Source organism: Hyperolius riggenbachi, chromosome 2, assembly GCF_040937935.1.
Source record: "Hyperolius riggenbachi isolate aHypRig1 chromosome 2, aHypRig1.pri, whole genome shotgun sequence".
Classification (NCBI taxonomy): domain Eukaryota; kingdom Metazoa; phylum Chordata; class Amphibia; order Anura; family Hyperoliidae; genus Hyperolius; species Hyperolius riggenbachi.
The window spans coordinates 546978116-547001955 of NC_090647.1; the positions used below are offsets into that span (position 1 = coordinate 546978116).

At 45.5% G+C, this 23840-nt stretch overlaps 1 protein-coding gene across 2 annotated transcripts in view; it reads right to left on the reverse strand.

Annotated features, from left to right (window-relative positions):
- The window catches only part of RCSD1 (RCSD domain containing 1), a 122997-nt gene that overhangs the window by 41810 nt on the left and 57347 nt on the right, over positions 1-23840 (reverse strand). For both annotated transcript variants that reach the window (XM_068270812.1, XM_068270811.1), the window contains exon 2: positions 1338-1439. In XM_068270812.1, the coding sequence (XP_068126913.1) occupies positions 1338-1439 (102 nt within the window). The remainder of the gene's footprint in view (positions 1-1337; positions 1440-23840) is intronic.

Here is a 23840-nt window from a genome sequence, read left to right on the forward strand (position 1 = left end):
TGCGCGGGGGGGGGAGGGGAGGACAGGCGGCAGCGGCGGCTCCACAGATTGTGATCGGTTTCAGGCTGAAATCGATTCACAATCTGTTTGCAGTAAAGGCAGCCATACGATCCCTCTCTGATCAGATTCGATCAGATAGGGATCTGTCAGCTGGTCGATCTAATGGCAAATCGACCAGTGTATGGCTACCTTTATAGTCTATGAGATCTGTAGATCCTCATACACACCTTGTTTAACTGACATTCATCTGCAGATCAGACAATCATCTGTAGATCTGAAAATCCATCCTGGCGGATCTGATCTGCAGATGAATGTCTGTTAAGGTGTGTATGATGAGGGATATGTGAGGGTGCAGGCTACTGTTGTACCTTAGTTTCTGGGTGAACTTGATAGACGGATGCCTTATTTTCAACCAAAGTATGTGAGGCTGGGTGCATACATAACATAAAAGGCTGCATATGCATATGCATATGCGTTTTTATATTTCCATTTATGCAAATCAGTAGGAAGACAACAGGAAGCGGAAATGCATCACAAACATTTTTTGGGGGGAAAAACGCATATAAAAATGCAGGGAAAACGCATGAAAACCGCAGACCATTGCATTCCCATTGACTTTCATTGTTTAGTTTTTGATGCGTTTTTGCGTGTAATTCAACAAAACCAGCGTTTTTGAAAACGCACGAATATAAAACATATGCGTTTTTTTACGTGTATTTTTTCCTCCGGCCATAGACTTCCATTAGCGGCAAAAACGCGTTTTCTGCTATGTGTGCACCTAGCCTAACCTATCTTTATTATTTAGTTTTTTTATATCAAATGTATTTCAATGAAGACGTTTTCGGCCTGTAAAGCACTGTAGTGCAGCCTGCTGATGAAGGCGTAATTGCCTTAGGAGACCATCCGAGATTTTATTGTTACATTATTGATGGGGTTCTTGAAGGTTCTCTGAAATTGAAGAACCCTTTATTAAATTGTAGCCCCCAGTTACGCATATACGCAAAAACTGTGCTGGGAAATTTAGGCGCCAGGTGGAGCCGAAAAAACGGCTCACCCTGTTCCTGCAAAAGTCCTGGCGGCGTTAATTACCACTCCCCCTACAGGCCGCCATAGACTCCGAGGAAAGAGGTAATCCAGCTGCCAGCTATTGCTGTTATTAAAGTAATTTGGGCTCCGTCTTTTGACGTCATCCAAATTACTGTATGAGTGTCACTATAGCTTATGGCAGCGCATTGTGCGCCCAAATTTCCCTGCACTGTTTCGTCAGTTACTGTACAATCGTTGTCCAAGGCATCATGATGCAGTTACGTGTGTATTTAGACTTATAACACTGATACCTCTTTCTTTGGAGCGTTGAGCTTATCACCGAATAGACCGGCAAGTTTAGCAACCGATGGTGCTGGCGCCTCTTCTGCTGAGCCGCTGTCCGCTGGTTTCCCCTGGAAACAAGAACACATAAAAGCATTAGCGTCGCTTGTCTGTGCTTTTAAAGTAAAATTCCAACATTATTTCAGCTTACGTTTAGCTAGAATCTCTGATGTGTAAACAGATTTGAGTGCTAAGGTAGGCACCTGCCACTGTAGATGTCAGCTAGATTTCATTGCCTGAGAGTTGCTCAGTTACGACTAGCCGTACACTGGTCAATGTGGCCAAGAGATAGATCCCTATTAGGTCTGTACCTACCTTGCAATTTTGCTGGTCACCCCGTTTTGTATATATCTTAGTGAGATGCAAATATTTTGGAGTTCCTGCAGATTTATGTAAATTTGTATTCAAATATATGCACCTTGAAAATGGACCAATTCTGTCCCACCCAGGATTAAATTAATAGGCTAATTTTCAAGCTGCATATATTTGCATACAAATGTACATAAATCTGCAGTAACATTTGCATCTCAGTTATCATCCCTATTTCTCTGAGTGCAACACTGTATGCGTTATGTACCACAAGAGCATGACGAACCCGTGTGTGAGCTCTGGTACATATCTGTGCATGCGCAGCATACAAAAATGTGCGTCAAACGCCTATCACCAGTAAATTAGTCCATGTCTCCTTGTAGCCAGTGCTGTTAGTTCACCGCAGCTTGGTTAGCCTTAACTTGTGTTTGGACCACCATTATTCCTGTATTGATTTCTATTATTGACATTGGCTTGTTATCTGACTACGCTTGATCTCTGACCGCCTCGACCTTTGGCTTGTTGCACTGTATATGATTGAACTCCACCTGTACTGACCTTTGGCCTATCACTTGAATATAATTGTCTGCAGCCTGCCCCGAACCGTATCCAGCCTCTGATCTCTACATTGCAGTGTCCCCTATTCTCCGAACCACTGTTAGGGTGACCCTGGTGCTGAACCTGGTGGCCACTAGGTAGTAAAGTCCATCGAAACTTGCAGGGCGCTCATGTGAAGACCCGCAGTCACATAGAACCTCCACCTTGGGAAACCCTCACCTCAGTTGGGAAGCCAACAAGGGCTTACACTCACCTGTCTGCCAGCACATGTTTTTTTTCCTGCTGCCTGGAGTTCTTCCCTGTCTCTCCTAGGTACCCTGTGTCCTGAGACAAATGTTAGAGGCCAAACACTAGAGGCACTGTTGCATATACCTTACATGACCTCTAGAGGCCTCTAGCATTCAGCCTCTTGCCCCCAGAAGAGAAGAGACCAGGAGAAGTGCCTGGGGGAGGAAGAGAAGACAGGCGCCAGTAGACAGGTGAGTGTAAGCTTCGTTGCCTACATTGCCACATGCATGGTGTTGAGGAGGGGGTCATCTAATGGTTCTTTACTTGACATTGGGATAAGGCTTAGCTTAAAGCTCTAGCTGCTTACTCAGAAATAGGTTCACTCCAGCAGGGAGTACTGAACCACCAGTTTTGGATAGAACTACCCTTGGAAGGAATGATGATTGGGGGGGGGGGGGGGGGGTGCTGCAGATAGTTCCTCTTTCACACACTTTGGTAAAGGAGCCACAGTGACTGTTTCCTCTATCTGGCCGGAGCGATAAGAGGCCTGTGGAGGGTTTGTGCTCATTCTGCCCTGCCGAGATTTTGCTGTGACAGATAAATCGTATCTCTCCGTCTTGCTACCGAATGGGAAAGAAGGTGGTTGGAAGTGGGGAATTCTCGGAAGAACGTTGCAATGTTTGTGGCGACGAGTTCTGCTTACATTCCCTCGTTGTCACCCTGCGGAGACTCAAAGATGTCCTATAAAGTCCAGAGCATAAAGATGAACAGCCACTGCTGAATGTGTGTCATCTCAGCTATTCCGAGGCCTCGTAGACCGAATCCTATAACTTGACCCCCCTCCAAGGCCTCCTCATTTCTGCAATAATATCTGCAGTGTCTACTTCCTGCTTTCATGAAAGCAGACAAAGGGTTAACATCCTGTGTTTACAAATTAGCTGAGCCTGCCAAGATTCCTGTGTTGACAGCTCAAATTACTATTGTGATTACATGGAGCTGAGGGGGAATCAGACAGGCTCCTCACTCTAAACACAAACAGGGTGGATCAATCTGTGTTTTCCTTGTGTCCCATGGGTACGTTCAGGCCCACTTTAAAAAGCGGTCTAACACCCAGCATTTCAACTTTGCTTTAAAAGATTATTTACAGCTTAGAAACGATTATGCCAGATTTTTTTTTTAGCATAAATTCACTGAATGGATTAAACATGACATTTTAGTGCTGCATTTAGCTAGAAATCCTCCTCCGTGCTTAGGTTTAGTTACAAATGTATCTATTTACAAAGTAATAAACAAACACTGCTCTGAGAAAACAAAGGGCTTCCCTGGCAGGCTTTTCAGAGGTCTAATTGCATTCCAAACAAAGATACATTTGTAACTAAAGATAAGAATGGATGCGGATTCCTAGTTAAATCCAACACTAAAATGTCATGTTTAACCCATTCAGTGAATTTCTGCTTAAAAAAAAAATCTGGCATAATAATTTCTAAGCTGTAAGCAATCTTTTAAAGCAAAGTTGTAATGCTGGGTGTTAAACCGCTTTAAACGGCACCTGATCTGAGGCAAAGGATACGTTAGGTAAGCACAGAGGGACGATCATGCTGGATCCACATACCTCTGTGCGCTGTCCGTTCCTTTTCTCGTCCCCCCGGGTCCCCATAATCACTACTTGAAAAATTTGACTCTTGCCTAAAGTCAAATTCTCAGACAGGAAGAGGCAGGCTTGCTTCAGTATTACTTCCTATCACACTTCTATTTCCTTTTCTTCCCCGCCTTTTAAAGGGAAGGTTCAAGCAAAATAAAATGAGTTTCACTTACCTGGGGCTTCTACCAGCCCCATGCAGCCATCCTGTGCCCTCGTAGTCACTCACTGCTGCTCCAGTCCCCCGCTGGCAGCTTGCCAACCTCGGAGGTCGGTGGAACGCATTGCGTACATTTTTACGCATTCCCGCTAGTGCAGGAACATTAACACATACATTTTTACGCGTTACTGGTTCAATGCGTACATTTTTAAGGGAAGGGAAGGGAATGGGGGAGTGATAGAAGGCAACATTGCGGCAAGCCTGCCTCTTCCTGTCTGAAAATTTGACTTTGGCCAAGTTTTTCAAGGAGTGACAACAGGGGTCGGGGGGACAAGGAGATGAATGGACAATACACAGAGGTATGTGGATCATGAACCTTCCTCTGTGCTTACCTTAGTTTTGCCTCAGGTCAGGTGGGCTTTACAGTGAACCCCAGGGCATCTCAATAGCACACATTCCTGACCTCAGAACTTCCTCTCTGCGCTAAAAGATAAGCAACAGCATAATAACCTTTCCAGAAAAACATTTCTTTGTTACAGCTGATACAAATCCTGCAATAAATATGCGGTGTGTCTACTTCCTGCTTTCATGGAAGCAGACATATTGTTAACATCTTGCGTTTACAAATGAGCACTCTGCCGTGGCAGTCAGGTGACACAGCTGAGGGATCAAACTACAACTTGTTCTTAGCCAAAGATGAGGCGGAATTAGGCTAAACTCTCTAAATACATCCAGGGTGCATTTCTCTGTTTTCCTGCAATTGCCACTGATTGTGGGCGATTTTCGATTAGCGGCAATCGCAAAACGTGGTGCCTGCAGCATTTTTCCGTGATTTTAGAGCGATCACGATACAGTGCTTATCACAATCGCTCAAAAATCCCGAGTGTACACTGATTTCACTGCACTAATCGCGGTAAAAATCACCAGCGCAAAGCGCTAGCGTTTTGCGCTTTTAAATGAGAACGGGCCCTTAGGACCACAGTAATGCCTCCCTCCCACTGCTAGCACTGCAGATGTCCCTAGTGGCAGGAAAGGGGAATTGGAAGTTTGGAGACTGCAGTGGATTCCAGTGTGATGGATGGGCTAGAATCCTGGATGGGTAGAATAAGCTCTACATGAAGAGGCCCCTGAGAGTCTCCTGCTGTTTGTCCTTCCAGCTGAGTGTAACAATAAGCAGAGCCTGAGCTGTCATCCTCCTGGTCTCCATGGCACGACACCTCTCCCTGCTCCTTCCTCGGCCCTCCGTCCGGCTGCTGCCAAACTCGCTTTAATTCCAGCACTTTGAAAGTTATGGCTGCGCGTCAGATAAAGGCCTAATCTCCGATGTTTGATCATCTGACAAAAGCCCACAGAGACGTTTCGTAATGAGGATTACACAATCCTTCCTGCATGATCTGGAGATGCAGAGCTTAGAGCTGGGGAAATAGCAGAAATTGCACGCTGAACTCTTTGTGTGTCAGGGGTGGAAATGTGTCTGGCCAAAGCGGCAAGGTCGAGATGTAACGTGACAACAGCGAGTGTATGGTACAACAACAGTACAGAGACAAGTGACAACAGCGAGAGTATGGTACATACCGTACGACAACAGCACAGAGACAAGTGACAACAGCGAGTGTATGGTACATACCGTACAACAACAGTACAGAGACAAGTGACAACAGCGAGTGTATGATACATACCGTACAACAGTACAGAGACAAGTGACAACAGCGAGTGTATGGTACATACCGTATGACAACCGTACAGAGAAAAGTGACAACAGCGAGTGTATGGTACATACCATACAACAACAGCACAGAGACAAGTGACAACAGCGAGTGTATGGTACATACCGTACAACAACAGCACAGAGACAAGTGACAACAGCGAGTGTATGGTACATACCGTACGACAACAGCACAGAGACAAGTGACAACAGCGAGTGTATGGTACATACCGTACAACAGTACAGAGACAAGTGACAGCAGCGAGTGTATGGTACATACCGTACAACAGTACAGAGACAAGTGACAACAGCGAGTGTATGGTACATACCGTACAACAACAGTACAGAGACAAGTGACAACAGCGAGTGTATGGTACATACCGTATGACAACCGTACAGAGAAAAGTGACAACAGCGAGTGTATGGTACATACCGTACAACAGCACAGAGACAAGTGACAACAGCGAGTGTATGGTACATACCGTACAACAACAGTACAGAGACAAGTGACAACAGCGAGTGTATGGTACATGCCGTACAACAACAGTACAGAGACAAGTGACAACAGCAAGTGTATGGTACATACCGTACAACAGTACAGAGACAAGTGACAGCAGCGAGTGTATGGTACATACCGTACGACAACAGTACAGAGACAAGTGACAACAGCGAGTGTATGGTACATACCGTACGACAACAGCACAGAGACAAGTGACAACAGTGAGTGTATGGTACATACCGTACAACAACAGTACAGAGAAAAGTGACAACAGCGAGTGTATGGTACATACCGTACAACAGTACAGAGACAAGTGACAGCAGCGAGTGTATGGTACATACCGTACAACAGTACAGAGACAAGTGACAACAGCGAGTGTATGGTACATACCGTACAACATTACAGAGACAAGTGACAGCAGCGAGTGTATGGTACATACCGTACAACAGTACAGAGACAAGTGACAACAGCGAGTGTATGGTACATACCGTACAACAACAGCACAGAGACAAGTGACAACAGCGAGTGTATGGTACATACTGTATGACAACAGCACAGAGACAAGTGACAACAGCGAGTGTATGGTACATACCGTACGACAACAGCACAGAGACAAGTGACAACAGCGAGTGTATGGTACATACCGTACAACAGTACAGAGACAAGTGACAGCAGCGAGTGTATGGTACATACCGTACAACAGTACAGAGACAAGTGACAGCAGCGAGTGTATGGTACATACCGTACAACAGTACAGAGACAAGTGACAACAGCGAGTGTATGGTACATACCGTACAACAGTACAGAGACAAGTGACAGCAGCGAGTGTATGGTACATACCGTACAACAGTACAGAGACAAGTGACAACAGCGAGTGTATGGTACATACCGTACAACAACAGCACAGAGACAAGTGACAACAGCGAGTGTATGGTACATACCGTACAACAGTACAGAGACAAGTGACAGCAGCGAGTGTATGGTACATACCGTACGACAACAGCACAGAGACAAGTGACAACAGCGAGTGTATGGTACATACCGTACAACAGCACAGAGACAAGTGACAACAGCGAGTGTATGGTACATACCGTACGACAACAGCACAGAGACAAGTGACAACAGCGAGTGTATGGTACATACCGTACAACAACAGTACAGAGACAAGTGACAACAGCGAGTGTATGGTACATACCGTACAACAACAGCACAGAGACAAGTGACAACAGCGAGTGTATGGTACATACCGTACAACAGTACAGAGACAAGTGACAACAGCGAGTGTATGGTACATACCGTACAACAACAGTACAGAGACAAGTGACAACAGCGAGTGTATGGTACATACCATACAACAACAGCACAGAGACAAGTGACAACAGCGAGTGTATGGTACATACCGTACAACAACAGCACAGAGACAAGTGACAACAGCGAGTGTATGGTACATACCGTACGACAACAGCACAGAGACAACAGTGACAACAGCGAGTGTATTGTACATACTGTATGACAACAGCACAGAGACAAGTGACAACAGCGAGTGTATGGTACATACCGTACAACAACAGCACAGAGACAAGTGACTACAGCGAGTGTATGGTACATGCCGTACAACAACAGTACAGAGACAAGTAACAACAGCGAGTGTATGGTACATACCGTACAACAACAGCACAGAGACAAGTGACAACAGCGAGTGTATGGTACATACCGTACGACAACAGCACAGAGACAAGTGACAACAGCGAGTGTATGGTACATACCGTACAACAGTACAGAGACAAGTGACAGCAGCGAGTGTATGGTACATACCGTACAACAACAGCACAGAGACAAGTGACAACAGCGAGTGTATGGTACATACCGTACGACAACAGCACAGAGACAACAGTGAGAACAGCGAGTGTATGGTACATACCGTACGACAACAGCACAGAGACAACAGTGACAACAGCGAGTGTATGGTACATACCGTACGACAACAGTACAGAGACAAGTGACAACAGCGAGTGTATGGTACATACCGTACAACAACAGCACAGAGACAAGTGACAACAGCGAGTGTATGTTACATACCATACAACAACAGTACAGAGACAAGTGACAACAGCGAGAGTATGGTACATACCGTACAACAGTACAGAGACAAGTGACAACAGCGAGTTTATGGTACATACTGTATGACAACAGCACAGAGACAAGTGACAACAGCGAGTGTATGGTACATACCGTACAACAACAGTACAGAGACAAGTGACAACAGCGAGTGTATGTTACATACCATACAACAACAGTACAGAGACAAGTGACAACAGCGAGACTATGGTACATACCGTACAACAGTACAGAGACAAGTGACAACAGCGAGTGTATGGTACATACCGTACAACAACAGTACAGAGACAAGTGACAACAGCGAGTGTATGGTACATACCGTACAACAACAGCACAGAGACAAGTGACAACAGCGAGTGTATGGTACATACCGTACAACAGTACAGAGACAAGTGACAACAGCGAGTGTATGGTACATACCGTACAACAACAGTACAGAGACAAGTGACAACAGCGAGTGTATGGTACATACCGTACAACAACAGTACAGAGACAAGTGACAACAGCGAGTGTATGGTACATACCGTACAACAACAGCACAGAGACAACAGTGACAACAGTGAGTGTATGGTACATGCCGTACAACAACAGTACAGAGACAAGTGACAACAGCGAGTGTATGGTACATACCGTACAACAACAGCACAGAGACAACAGTGACAACAGTGAGTGTATGGTACATACCGTATGACAACCGTACAGAGAAAAGTGACAACAGCGAGTGTATGGTACATACCATACAACAACAGCACAGAGACAAGTGACAACAGCGAGTGTATGGTACATACCGTACAACAACAGCACAGAGAAAAGTGACAACAGCGAGTGTATGGTACATACCGTACAACAACAGTACAGAGACAAGTGACAACAGCGAGTGTATGGTACATACCGTACAACAACAGTACAGAGACAACAGTGACAACAGCGAGTGTATGGTACATACCATACAACAACAGCACAGAGACAAGTGACAACAGCGAGTGTATGGTACATACCATACAACAACAGCACAGAGACAAGTGACAACATCGAGTGTATGGTACATACCGTACAACAACAGCACAGAGACAAATGACAACAGCGAGTGTATGGTACATACCGTACAACAACAGTACAGAGACAAGTGACAACAGCGAGTGTATGGTACATACCATACAACAGCACAGAGACAAGTGACAACAGCGAGTGTATGGTACATACCGTACAACAACAGTACAGAGACAAGTGACAACAGCGAGTGTATGGTACATACCGTACAACAACAGCACAGAGACAAGTGACAACAGCGAGTGTATGGTACATACCGTACAACAACAGCACAGAGACAAGTGACAACAGCGAGTGTATGGTACATACCGTACAACAACAGCACAGAGACAAGTGACAACAGCGAGTGTATGGTACATACCATACAACAACAGCACAGAGACAAGTGACAACAGCGAGTGTATGGTACATACCATACAACAACAGCACAGAGACAAGTGACAACAGCGAGTGTATGGTACATACCGTACAACAACAGCACAGAGACAAGTGACAACAGCGAGTGTATGGTACATACCGTAAGACAACAGCACAGAGACAACAGTGACAACAGCGAGTGTATGGTACATACTGTATGACAACAGCACAGAGACAAGTGACAACAGCGAGTGTATGGTACATACCGTACAACAGCACAGAGACAAGTGACAACAGCGAGTGTATGGTACATACCGTACAACAACAGCACAGAGACAAGTGACAACAGCGAGTGTATGGTACATACCGTACAACAGCACAGAGACAAGTGACAACAGCGAGTGTATGGTACATACCGTACAACAACAGTACAGAGACAAGTGACAACAGCGAGTGTATGGTACATACCATACAACAACAGCACAGAGACAAGTGACAACAGCGAGTGTATGGTACATACCATACAACAACAGCACAGAGACAAGTGACAACAGCGAGTGTATGGTACATACCGTACAACAACAGCACAGAGACAAGTGACAACAGCGAGTGTATGGTACATACCGTACGACAACAGCACAGAGACAACAGTGACAACAGCGAGTGTATGGTACATACTGTATGACAACAACACAGAGACAAGTGACAACAGCGAGTGTATGGTACATACCGTACAACAACAGCACAGAGACAAGTGACAACAGCGAGTGTATGGTACATACCGTACAACAACAGCACAGAGACAAGTGACAACAGCGAGTGTATGGTACATACCGTACAACAACAGTACAGAGACAAGTGACAACAGCGAGTGTATGGTACATACCGTACAACAACAGTACAGAGACAAGTGACAACAGCGAGTGTATGATACATACCGTACAACAACAGCACAGAGACAAGTGACAACAGCGAGTGTATGGTACATACCGTACGACAACAGCACAGAGACAACAGTGACAACAGCGAGTGTATGGTACATACCGTACGACAACAGCACAGAGACAAGTGACAACAGCGAGTGTATGGTACATACCGTACGACAACAGCACAGAGACAAGTGACAACAGCGAGTGTATGGTACATACCGTACGACAACAGCACAGAGACAAGTGACAACAGCGAGTGTATGGTACATACCGTACGACAACAGCACAGAGACAAGTGACAACAGCGAGTGTATGGTACATACCGTACAACAACAGCACAGAGACAAGTGACAACAGCGAGTGTATGGTACATACCGTACGACAACAGCACAGAGACAAGTGACAACAGCGAGTGTATGGTACATGCCGTACGACAACTGCACAGAGACAAGTGACAACAGCGAGTGTATGGTACATACCGTACGACAACAGCACAGAGACAAGTAACAACAGCGAGTGTATGGTACATACCGTACGACAACAGCACAGAGACAAGTGACAACAGCGAGTGTATGGTACATACCGTACAACAGTACAGAGACAAGTGACAACAGCGAGTGTATGGTACATACCGTACGACAACAGCACAGAGACAAGTGACAACAGCGAGTGTATGGTACATACCGTACGACAACAGCACAGAGACAACAGTGACAACAGCGAGTGTATGGTACATACCGTACGACAACAGCACAGAGACAAGTGACAACAGCGAGTGTATGGTACATACCGTACAACAACAGCACAGAGACAAGTGACAACAGCGAGTGTATGGTACATACCGTACAACAACAGCACGGAGACAAGTGACAACAGCGAGTGTATGGTACATACCGTACAACAACAGCACAGAGACAAGTGACAACAGCGAGTGTCTGGTACATACCGTACAACAACAGCACAGAGACAAGTGACAACAGCGAGTGTCTGGTACATACCGTACAACAACAGCACAGAGACAAGTGACAACAGCGAGTGTATGGTACATACCGTACAACAACAGCACAGAGACAAGTGACAACAGCGAGTGTATGGTACATACCGTACAACAACAGTACAGAGACAAGTGACAACAGCGAGTGTATGTTACATACCGTACAACAACAGCACAGAGACAAGTGACAACAGCGAGTGTATGGTACATACCGTACAACAGTACAGAGACAAGTGACAACAGCGAGTGTCTGGTACATACCGTACAACAACAGCACAGAGACAAGTGACAACAGCGAGTGTATGGTACATACCGTACAACAACAGCACAGAGACAAGTGACAACAGCGAGTGTATGGTACATACCGTACAACAACAGCACAGAGACAAGTGACAACAGCGAGTGTATGGTACATACCGTACAACAACAGCACAGAGACAAGTGACAACAGCGAGTGTATGGTACATACCGTACAACAACAGCACAGAGACAAGTGACAACAGCGAGTGTATGGTACATACCATACAACAACAGCACAGAGACAAGTGACAACAGCGAGTGTATGGTACATACCGTACAACAACAGCACAGAGACAAGTGACAACAGCGAGTGTATGGTACATACCGTAAGACAACAGCACAGAGACAACAGTGACAACAGCGAGTGTATGGTACATACTGTATGACAACAGCACAGAGACAAGTGACAACAGCGAGTGTATGGTACATACCGTACAACAGCACAGAGACAAGTGACAACAGCGAGTGTATGGTACATACCGTACAACAACAGCACAGAGACAAGTGACAACAGCGAGTGTATGGTACATACCGTACAACAGCACAGAGACAAGTGACAACAGCGAGTGTATGGTACATACCGTACAACAACAGTACAGAGACAAGTGACAACAGCGAGTGTATGGTACATACCATACAACAACAGCACAGAGACAAGTGACAACAGCGAGTGTATGGTACATACCATACAACAACAGCACAGAGACAAGTGACAACAGCGAGTGTATGGTACATACCGTACAACAACAGCACAGAGACAAGTGACAACAGCGAGTGTATGGTACATACCGTACGACAACAGCACAGAGACAACAGTGACAACAGCGAGTGTATGGTACATACTGTATGACAACAACACAGAGACAAGTGACAACAGCGAGTGTATGGTACATACCGTACAACAACAGCACAGAGACAAGTGACAACAGCGAGTGTATGGTACATACCGTACAACAACAGCACAGAGACAAGTGACAACAGCGAGTGTATGGTACATACCGTACAACAACAGTACAGAGACAAGTGACAACAGCGAGTGTATGGTACATACCGTACAACAACAGTACAGAGACAAGTGACAACAGCGAGTGTATGATACATACCGTACAACAACAGCACAGAGACAAGTGACAACAGCGAGTGTATGGTACATACCGTACGACAACAGCACAGAGACAACAGTGACAACAGCGAGTGTATGGTACATACCGTACGACAACAGCACAGAGACAAGTGACAACAGCGAGTGTATGGTACATACCGTACGACAACAGCACAGAGACAAGTGACAACAGCGAGTGTATGGTACATACCGTACGACAACAGCACAGAGACAAGTGACAACAGCGAGTGTATGGTACATACCGTACGACAACAGCACAGAGACAAGTGACAACAGCGAGTGTATGGTACATACCGTACAACAACAGCACAGAGACAAGTGACAACAGCGAGTGTATGGTACATACCGTACGACAACAGCACAGAGACAAGTGACAACAGCGAGTGTATGGTACATACCGTACGACAACAGCACAGAGACAACAGTGACAACAGCGAGTGTATGGTACATACCGTACGACAACAGCACAGAGACAAGTGACAACAGCGAGTGTATGGTACATACCGTACGACAACAGCACAGAGACAAGTGACAACAGCGAGTGTATGGTACATACCGTACGACAACAGCACAGAGACAAGTGACAACAGCGAGTGTATGGTACATACCGTACGACAACAGCACAGAGACAAGTGACAACAGCGAGTGTATGGTACATACCGTACGACAACAGCACAGAGACAAGTGACAACAGCGAGTGTATGGTACATGCCGTACGACAACTGCACAGAGACAAGTGACAACAGCGAGTGTATGGTACATACCGTACGACAACAGCACAGAGACAAGTGACAACAGCGAGTGTATGGTACATACCGTACGACAACAGCACAGAGACAAGTGACAACAGCGAGTGTATGGTACATACCGTACAACAGTACAGAGACAAGTGACAACAGCGAGTGTATGGTACATACCGTACGACAACAGCACAGAGACAAGTGACAACAGCGAGTGTATGGTACATACCGTACGACAACAGCACAGAGACAACAGTGACAACAGCGAGTGTATGGTACATACCGTACGACAACAGCACAGAGACAAGTGACAACAGCGAGTGTATGGTACATACCGTACAACAACAGCACAGAGACAAGTGACAACAGCGAGTGTATGGTACATACCGTACAACAACAGCACAGAGACAAGTGACAACAGCGAGTGTATGGTACATACCGTACAACAACAGCACAGAGACAAGTGACAACAGCGAGTGTCTGGTACATACCGTACAACAGCACAGAGACAAGTGACAACAGCGAGTGTATGGTACATACCGTACAACAACAGCACAGAGACAAGTGACAACAGCGAGTGTATGGTACATACCGTACAACAACAGCACAGAGACAAGTGACAACAGCGAGTGTATGGTACATACCGTACAACAACAGTACAGAGACAAGTGACAACAGCGAGTGTATGTTACATACCGTACAACAACAGCACAGAGACAAGTGACAACAGCGAGTGTATGGTACATACCGTACAACAGTACAGAGACAAGTGACAACAGCGAGTGTCTGGTACATACCGTACAACAACAGCACAGAGACAAGTGACAACAGCGAGTGTATGGTACATACCGTACAACAACAGCACAGAGACAAGTGACAACAGCGAGTGTATGGTACATACCGTACAACAACAGCACAGAGACAAGTGACAACAGCGAGTGTATGGTACATACCGTACAACAGCACAGAGACAAGTGACAACAGCGAGTGTATGGTACATACCGTACAACAACAGCACAGAGACAAGTGACAGCAGCGAGTGTATGGTACATACCATACAACAACAGTACAGAGACAAGTGACAGCAGCGAGTGTATGGTACATACCATACAACAACAGTACAGAGACAAGTGACAACAGCGAGTGTATGGTACATACCGTACAACAACAGTACAGAGACAAGTGACAACAGCGAGTGTATGGTACATACCGTACAACAACAGTACAGAGACAAGTGACAACAGCGAGTGTATGGTACATACCGTACGACAACAGTACAGAGACAAGTGACAACAGCGAGTGTATGGTACATACTGTATGACAACAGCACAGAGACAAGTGACAACAGCGAGTGTATGGTACATACCGTACAACAACAGCACAGAGACAAGTGACAACAGCGAGTGTATGTTACATACCGTACGACAACAGCACAGAGACAAGTGACAACAGCGAGTGTATGGTACATACCGTACAACAACAGCACAGAGACAAGTGACAACAGCGAGTGTATGGTACATACCGTACAACAACAGTACAGAGACAAGTGACAGCAGCGAGTGTATGGTACATACCGTACGACAACAGCACAGAGACAACAGAAATATTGCAGTGTACATACTGTCCCCAGAAGCCCGGTAAAAAGATTTATACATACCTGCAGGGCCGGATTTACCATAAGGCACTGTAGGCATGTGCCTACAGGCGCCTGATGATGGAAAGGCGGCTCAGTCCCCTCCCTGAGCGCCTCCCTCCCTCCCTATGCAGAGTCCTGATGAGATAGTAAATAAGAGATTATTCAACCTGCTCTCGGCATTCAACTGACGAGATCTTCTCTCAGTCAGGGGCACCTCTAGCTACTTAATATTGAGGTTCCTCTAGCTTCTCAATACTTGGGGGCAACTCTAGCAACTTAACGTTGAGGGTACGTCTGGCTAACTGATACTAAGGGGCACCTGTAGCTACCTATGATGGGCAAGGGACATAAGGAAGTGACAGCTGGGACAGCTAGTACACTTATGGGGGTTTGTAGATTCCTAGAGGGCAAAGTCTAAGGTGCCAGGGCATCTGTGCCTGTAGGCTCCTCTGAGGTAAATCAGGGGCTGCATACCTGGGGCTTCCTCCAGCCCCATACGCTCCGATCGCTCCCACGCCGCCGTCCTCAGTCTTCTGTAGTGCTGATACCGGGTCTCTGCACTTCCGTCAATCGCATCCAGTCTATGCAGGAGAAGTGCGCTCATTGCGTCTCTCTCCCGCAGCTGCTGGAGAGATAAGTAGAGGGCGCACTTCTCTTACGGCAGACTGGCTGCGACTGACGGAAGTGCCGGGACCTGGTATCGGCACTGCAGAAGACTGAGGATGGCGGCGTGGGAGCGATCGGAGCGTATAGGGCTGGAGGAAGCCCCAGGTATGTATAAATCTTTTTATTTCCCCGAGCTCTGAGTCCCTTTAACACCAAGACATAACAAATAACATTTATATTGCACTTTTCTCCTGGCGGACTCAAAGCGCTTGAGCTGCAGCCACTTGGGCACGCAGTGTTAGGGAGTCTTGCCCAAGGTCTCCTTACTGAATAGGTGCTGGCTTACTGACCAGGAAGAGCTGAGATTGGAACCCAAGGCTCCTGTGTCAGCAGCAGAGCCCTTAACCAGTACACTATCCAGCCACAACATGGCCACGCCTGCGCAGTAAGCCAGAGCCGCTCTTGCACGGCGTGCTCCATGCTACTGTGCAAGCGTGGTCACGCTCTCGCAAAAATCAGGATGCATAATGCTTGAGTGGGTGAAGCCTTGCTGATCACTGCGCTTTTTTCTCCTAAGCTAGGTATGTGTACATCTAGAACCTGTAATCATCTCACTCCATCTTTCAGCAGCTATTCAAGCTATAGTTGACAATTGTGATATCTATTTCAAGCCAGTAGGACAGACAGTAGTAGACAGACAGACAGTAGGCTAATGGATTTCTGTCTGATCATTAGGGGTGGTCAATGGGATGCTAACAGGTCTCGCTTGATGCAAATACCACGGTTGTGCTCTATAATATGTGTGTAATTCAAATTCCACATGCATTAAAGGCCTGGTTCACCCTCTGAGATGTTTCATGCTTAGTAAAGGTGAATAGAAAATTCCCTTTGGAAAAGTCAGTCATGTGCCCCAAAGATCCCTCCAGAAAGTATTGTGAGGGAAGGAGAGTCGGTGTTCCCCAGCTAGAGAGCATGCCTCACTGCTAAGCACAGAGTCGCCCTTGCCCGTCTCATCCCCCGTCTGGCTTTTGAGAGATTGACTCTTTGCAGCCAGGACTGCAGCTCAGCTGATTCTTATCATTATGTGACTGAACTTTATCTGAAGTGCTGGCTACAATCAGTCTCTTCCCAACACAGGGAGGAGGTGGACAAGGTCAGGTGATCTGTGCTCACTGGGAAAGACTTACTGCTGCTTCCTCGCAGCTCCTCCCAGACTACCTCATGTTGATGATGATGGGATGGGGAGGAGTCTTGACAGCTGTCTGTCCATTAAAGTTGCACTGTCATCTTAACAGGAAATGGAGCTACAGGAGCCAGTCTGCCAGCCGCCAGGTACTTTTAGTCACTGAATATAGAATATAGTCACTGAAAAAAGTACAGAACTACAATGCATCAACCGTTGTGCAATGTGAGTTACTGCTTATTTGCAATCGTAGGCATTAAAAAAAAAGACAAAAAGTTAGGCCAAAAGAGTTGGAAATTGCTATACTTGTGTTGCACGTGCATAATAGTAGGAACAGGAACTGTTTCAGCTGCATCTGCCAACACTGATCCTGAGTCAACAAATGTTCCTTGTGGGTTGTGGGGACCTGATTCCGCTGCAACTCTCTCTAAAGGTCCACACCTTTGATGGATGTCAGCCGTCGAGGATCAGGACCTGATCCCCTTCGGTGACATCTCTGGGCCGGGCTGCACAGATGTGTCAGCTGTGTAGCTGACGACGTGCTGTGCTGCTATGCAGCGGGGACCGACAAGCAGTGCGTGACGTCACGCAGTGGCGGGTAGAGATGGCTCGAACCTCCGATTTTAGGTTTGCGGACCTCGAACTTCCGCAAAAGTTCGGGTTTGCACGAACTTCGCGAACCGCAATAGACTTCAATGGGGAGGCGAACTTTGAAAACTAGAAACATTTAAAGTGATGGAAAAGATGTTTCAAGGGGTCTAACCACTAGAGGGGGGCATGGCGGAGTGGGATACACGCCAAAAGTCCTGGGGAAAAATACGGATTTGACGCACAGCAGCATTTATTGTATGCTAATTTGGAGGCCTAAAGTGCTTTAAAACATCGTGCATGTGTGTACATCAATCAGGGAGTGTAATTAGAGTTCTGCTTCACACTGACACACCAAACTCACTGTGTAACGCAGCGCAAACAGCTGTTTGCGTAGTGACGGCCATGCTGGACTAGTGCGCACCATGGCGAGAGTGCAGGCCATGGTGGTTTTCAAGCCCATATGGTTGCCGGGCTGTGGTAGCTCAATGATAGAACAACAGTGACTGTCCAGCTGATCGAATTTGTTCTGTCCACAATTAAGCAACAACCTTCTTATCTTTGGTGTGCCACACCCCGAGACACTCATATAGCCAGCGGTCATTGCTTCATTGTGATACGCAAGCCCCCTCACCGCGGCAAGGTAACGATCACGAAGGGGAATTGACACCTGTACATGCCTTTTGTTTTGTTGTTGCAGCCTCAGTGCAGCCAGAAAAATTAGGCAGGCATGTACACACACCAGAAAAATTATTAAAGCATCCGCTGCTAGCAGCAGCCTTAAAAATTCAGGAATCCGCCTGGAGTCCGGGACCCTGTTAGTGGTGGCGGAGAAGGCAGTCAAGCGGCCTGTAGGCAGAGATGCTGTGTGGGGAGCGACTTAGTCTTGGGGCAGGCCTGACTGTGCTTTGCACACCACGTGGTAGGATGGACCCTTGACCCAACGCTGTGTGCCAGAGATGACACCACTTGCCTTTCAACATCACAGTACAGTTTGGGTATCACCTTTTTTGAGAAATAATTGCGGCCTGGTATCATCCACTGCAGTGTGTGGCCTTGCTTTTGTGTGCTGCTTTTCCTCAGGTGGTCATCCCATTGCAGTTTGTACTTTGTCATCATGTGCCTTCGTAAGGAAGTTGTCCCTATGCGGGTCTTGGTCTTTCCACGGCTCAATTTTTGGTGGCAGAGAGTACAGATGGCATTGCTCTCATATGAGGCAGACCTGCAACAAATTTTCCACACCGCTGAGCCCTGGGGTGATGGCACTTTGGTGGTGGTGGCCAACTGAGTTAAGTGGGGTGCGAGAATCAGAGCAGGAGGAGGAAGATATGTCATGGTTCCGTGCGGAAGCTGAGGAAGATGAGGTGTTCTGTGTTAAATAGTCAGCTACGCCCTGACAATATTGGGGGTTGATGGCATGTGCCTTCTGAACAATGTACTTTGGTCCAGGGCCGCACAAAATCACGACAGCACGACCTCGAACAGACCTGCCGGGTGGCCTGCCTCTGCCTGTTTTGCTCATATTGGGGGGGATGAAGTGAAAGGTATACACTGACTTGACTAATACAATGTGCAGTTACACAGGTGCACTGAACAGGTATGCAGTGACTGGTATCAATACAATGTGCAGCTGTCACACACACAGGTACCTTGAACAGGTGCAGTGACTGGTATATAATACTGCATGCTTCTGTCACGCAGCTGCAGTAAACATGATTGGTATTACAAATGTGCAGCTGTCACACACACAGGTACCGTGAACAGATGCAGCGATTGGTATCTAACACTGCGTGCTTCTGTCACGCAGCTGCAGTAAACATGAACAGGTATGCAGTTATTGGTATTACAAATGTGCAGCTGTCACACACGTTCAGTGAAAAGGTAGGCACTGAATGTGCACAGTAGGAATTAGCAAGGGACCAAGGGCCAGCTGCGACTGACTGACAGGGCTGTATATGCAAGTGTCAGTGGGACACACACACAAAAAAAAAATAGATCACAAGAACAACATTCGCTCTCAAAAGAGCTGTTGAGGGGTGCTTTTTAGCAATAAGTATCAGCAAGGAGCAAGCTAACAAGCCTAACAAGAGCCTAACTAAGCTTTCCCTATGTCTCTGCAGCAACTATCCCTTCTAATTACTGCAGCCATTCGAGTGAGGGAAATGGCTGACGCTGCCTGCCTTTTATAAAGGGGGGGGGGGGGGGCGGCTCCAGGAGGGAGTGTAGCCTGATTGGCTACCATGTGTCTGCTGACTGTGATGTAGAGGGTCAGAGTTGAGCCTAATGATGTAGTATAGGGAGCGGGCGACCTCGCATATAGTTCACCGCGAACGCGAACCACTGAAGTTCGCGTGTTCGCGTTCGAATGCTGCTTATGTTTCAGCATGACATGCAGTATTTACATTTTGTATAGGAAAACTACCAGTGTTTCCCCCCAAAATAAGACATCCTCTGAAAATAAGCCCTAGCACATTTTCTGGAGCAAAAATTAGTATAAGACCGTGTCTTATTTTCAGGGAAACACAGTAGACACAGGACAGCCGAGTCACTCTACACATACAGTATACCTGGTGGTAATATACCCCAGATCTCCAGTGCTGTAAAGTGTAACGAGCATCATTTTATAGTGTGTGCTTGCATGCTAAGCGAGCGGAGATTTAAAGGTTTACTCATTAAGCTGTGAAGTGGCTGATCAGACAGTAATCGGCTGAAAGCTGCCACCGAAGCAGCTCCTTACAGTCCAGGAGAGTGTGAATAAGCTCCTTAGCAACTGATTCCATTGTCTGTCTCATACGTGGCGGTCTCTGGAAGCTGGCGCTATGTAAAGGGGCGGAGCTACACTGAAAGCACGGATCCAATCCCCAACTCTTCCTATATTAAAGAGGAACTGTAGTGAAAATAATGAATACAATTATTTTTTACAATATTCATCTGCAGATTATTTAGTCAGTGTTTGGACACTAAAATCTTTCCTCTCTCTGATTTACATTCTGAAATGTATCACAGGTGATCTGTGTGGAATATTCATTACTGAGAGTTCTATGCACAGAGGGAGATACTGCTTGCTTGGCAGTTGGAAAAATCTGTCATTTCCCACAGCTGTTATTTCCCACAATGCAACGAGATTCACAAACAGGAAACTATCAGGACCATGGTCATGTCATCACAGGAAGGGGTTTCACCAAATATAATGGCAATTCTGACATGCTGCTGTACTGGGGCCGGGTTATCAAGGGGCAAATGTACTGTTGGTTAGAGAGATGCTGATGAATCCAGGTGTGTAACAGTAGCCCTCGCTACTGCTACCTGGGAACCCACCGGCTAAGGGGGCCCGGCCATCAATAGATGTAGAGCGTGGCTGTGGGAGCATCATGCATTATCTGTCAGCAACACATCCTCTTTACTCCTCTCTTCAGCTGCGCCATACAAGATTTATATTGCGCTTTTCTCTTGGCGGACTCGAATCGCCAGAGCTGCAGCCACTAGGAGGTGCTCAATAGGCAGAAGCAGTGTTAGGGAGTCTTGCCCAAGGTCTCCTCACTGAATAGATGCTGGCTTACTGAACAGGAAGAGCTGAGATTTGAACCCTGGTCTCCTGTGTCAGAGGCAGAGCCCTTAAAGGGGTCCTTACCTGAGAGGCATATGGATGTTTCCTTTTAAACATTACCAGTTGCCTGGCAGTCCTGATGATCTCTTTGGCTGCAGTAGTGGCTGAATCACACACCTGAAACAAGCATGCGGCTAATCCAGTCTGACTTCAGTCAGAGCACCTGATCTGCATGCTTGTTGAGGGGCTGTGGCTGAAAGTATTAGAGACACAGGATCAGCAGGAGAGTCAGACAACTGGTGTTATTTTTAAAGGAAAAATCCATATCCTTCTCAGTTTAGGTTCCCTTTAACCAGCACACCATCCTCTTCATGCTTCAGCCATGATATGAGCTTCAACTTTTTAAACAAATAACCTGACGTTATAAACAAATGACTGACTCATGACCTACCTTGCCCTATTGATATTTTATTATTATATTTGATCCCTGTTTGAAAAAATAAAGTCCTTACTTCACTTGCCCCTTTGAAACAAAAAAAACAAAAAAAAAATTATATATATATATATATAGTGCTCATACTGCTGTTATTTTAACATATGTACATGTACCAACTACATATCAACTATGTATGTATCTGTGTTTATTCAATGTCATGACTGTACAGTGTCTTGTATTTCTTATGTATATTTGTTCCCCATTATTTGTTTGTACTATGTACAGCGCTACGGAAGATGTTGGCGCTATATAAATAAAAAATTATATATATATATATATATATATATATATATATATTGAAGTTGTTTTTCTAACGTCAGGGGGCATATATACCCCCGTTACTAAACGTGATCACATACTCCTAGGTATAGTTCACACTATAAAACGTAATCACTAAGCACTTACTGAAAGGGATTTTCAAAGGGATTTTTAATGGAATTTCACATTCCTTTAAAAAAAAATTGCTCTAAAAATGGTATAGGCAGCATGTTTTGGATTTTCTCAAAATGGAAACGTTGCAGTGAGAACATGCTCATGGGGTGACACTGCTGCAGCACTTTGCCAATCGGCGGTGATCGGTAAACAGAGCGCAATCGCTCCCAGTGTGATCCAGCCCTCAGTTGGGATTATCCCTTGGCTCCATATGGCCACACGATTCAGATCAAGTAATCTATGGATGAAAGCTAATCACAGAGCTTCTATTCAGGGGTTTTATAGAATAAAAGGTATTCTGGATATATTCTAACATTTCTACAATGTGACCAACCTAAAATGCAGCTGATTTTGATTTTACAAATTAGATTAGGCAATCTGAGGCTGGCACAACCCGTGACTGTGCTGGACTACAGAATCAACAGAATGCACCAATCAGAGGCAAGAACCCGTGGATTCCCAAACATGCACAAAGTAATCCAATCTGAACTTTTTATTATGCATGTTCCAAAATTATAGAAAAACACCCTCCTATAATCAAAAGCAATTGCATACCCTGTATAATAAATCACTGCAGGTAGGGAATACACTGGGGACTCCAGTATAATATTAACCACTTCATCCCTCAGTCGTTTTCACTTTATGCATCTGAGCAATGTTCACCTCACATTCATTAGCCTATAACTTTATCACTACTTATCACAATGAACTGATCTATATCTTGTTTTTTCCACCACCAATTAGGCTTTCTTTGGGTGGTACATTTTGCTAAGAGCCACTTTACTGTAAATGCATTTTAACAGGAAGAATAAGGAAAAAATTCATTATTTCTCAGTTTTCAGCCATTATAGTTTTAAAATAATACATGCCTCCATAATTAAAACCCACGTATTGTATTTGCCCATTTGTCCCGGTTATTACACCATTTAAATTATGTCCCTATCACATTGTATGGCGACAATATTTTATTTGGATTTAAAAGTGCATTTTTTTCCGTTTTGCATCCATCACTATTTACAAGCTTAAAAAAAATGAAATATTTCATCTTTACATTGATATTTAAAAAGTTTAGACCCTTACGTAAATATTTGTGTTTTTTTTTTTATTGTAATGTTTTTTGTTTTTTTTAATTAAACATTTTATGTGGGTATTTTTGGGAGGGTGGGATGCAAATAGTTTTTTTTCTATGTAAATATATGTGTATTTTTAATTTTTTTTTTTACATTTAGATGCAGTTTTACTTTTTGACCACAAGATGGCAGCCATGAGTTTGTT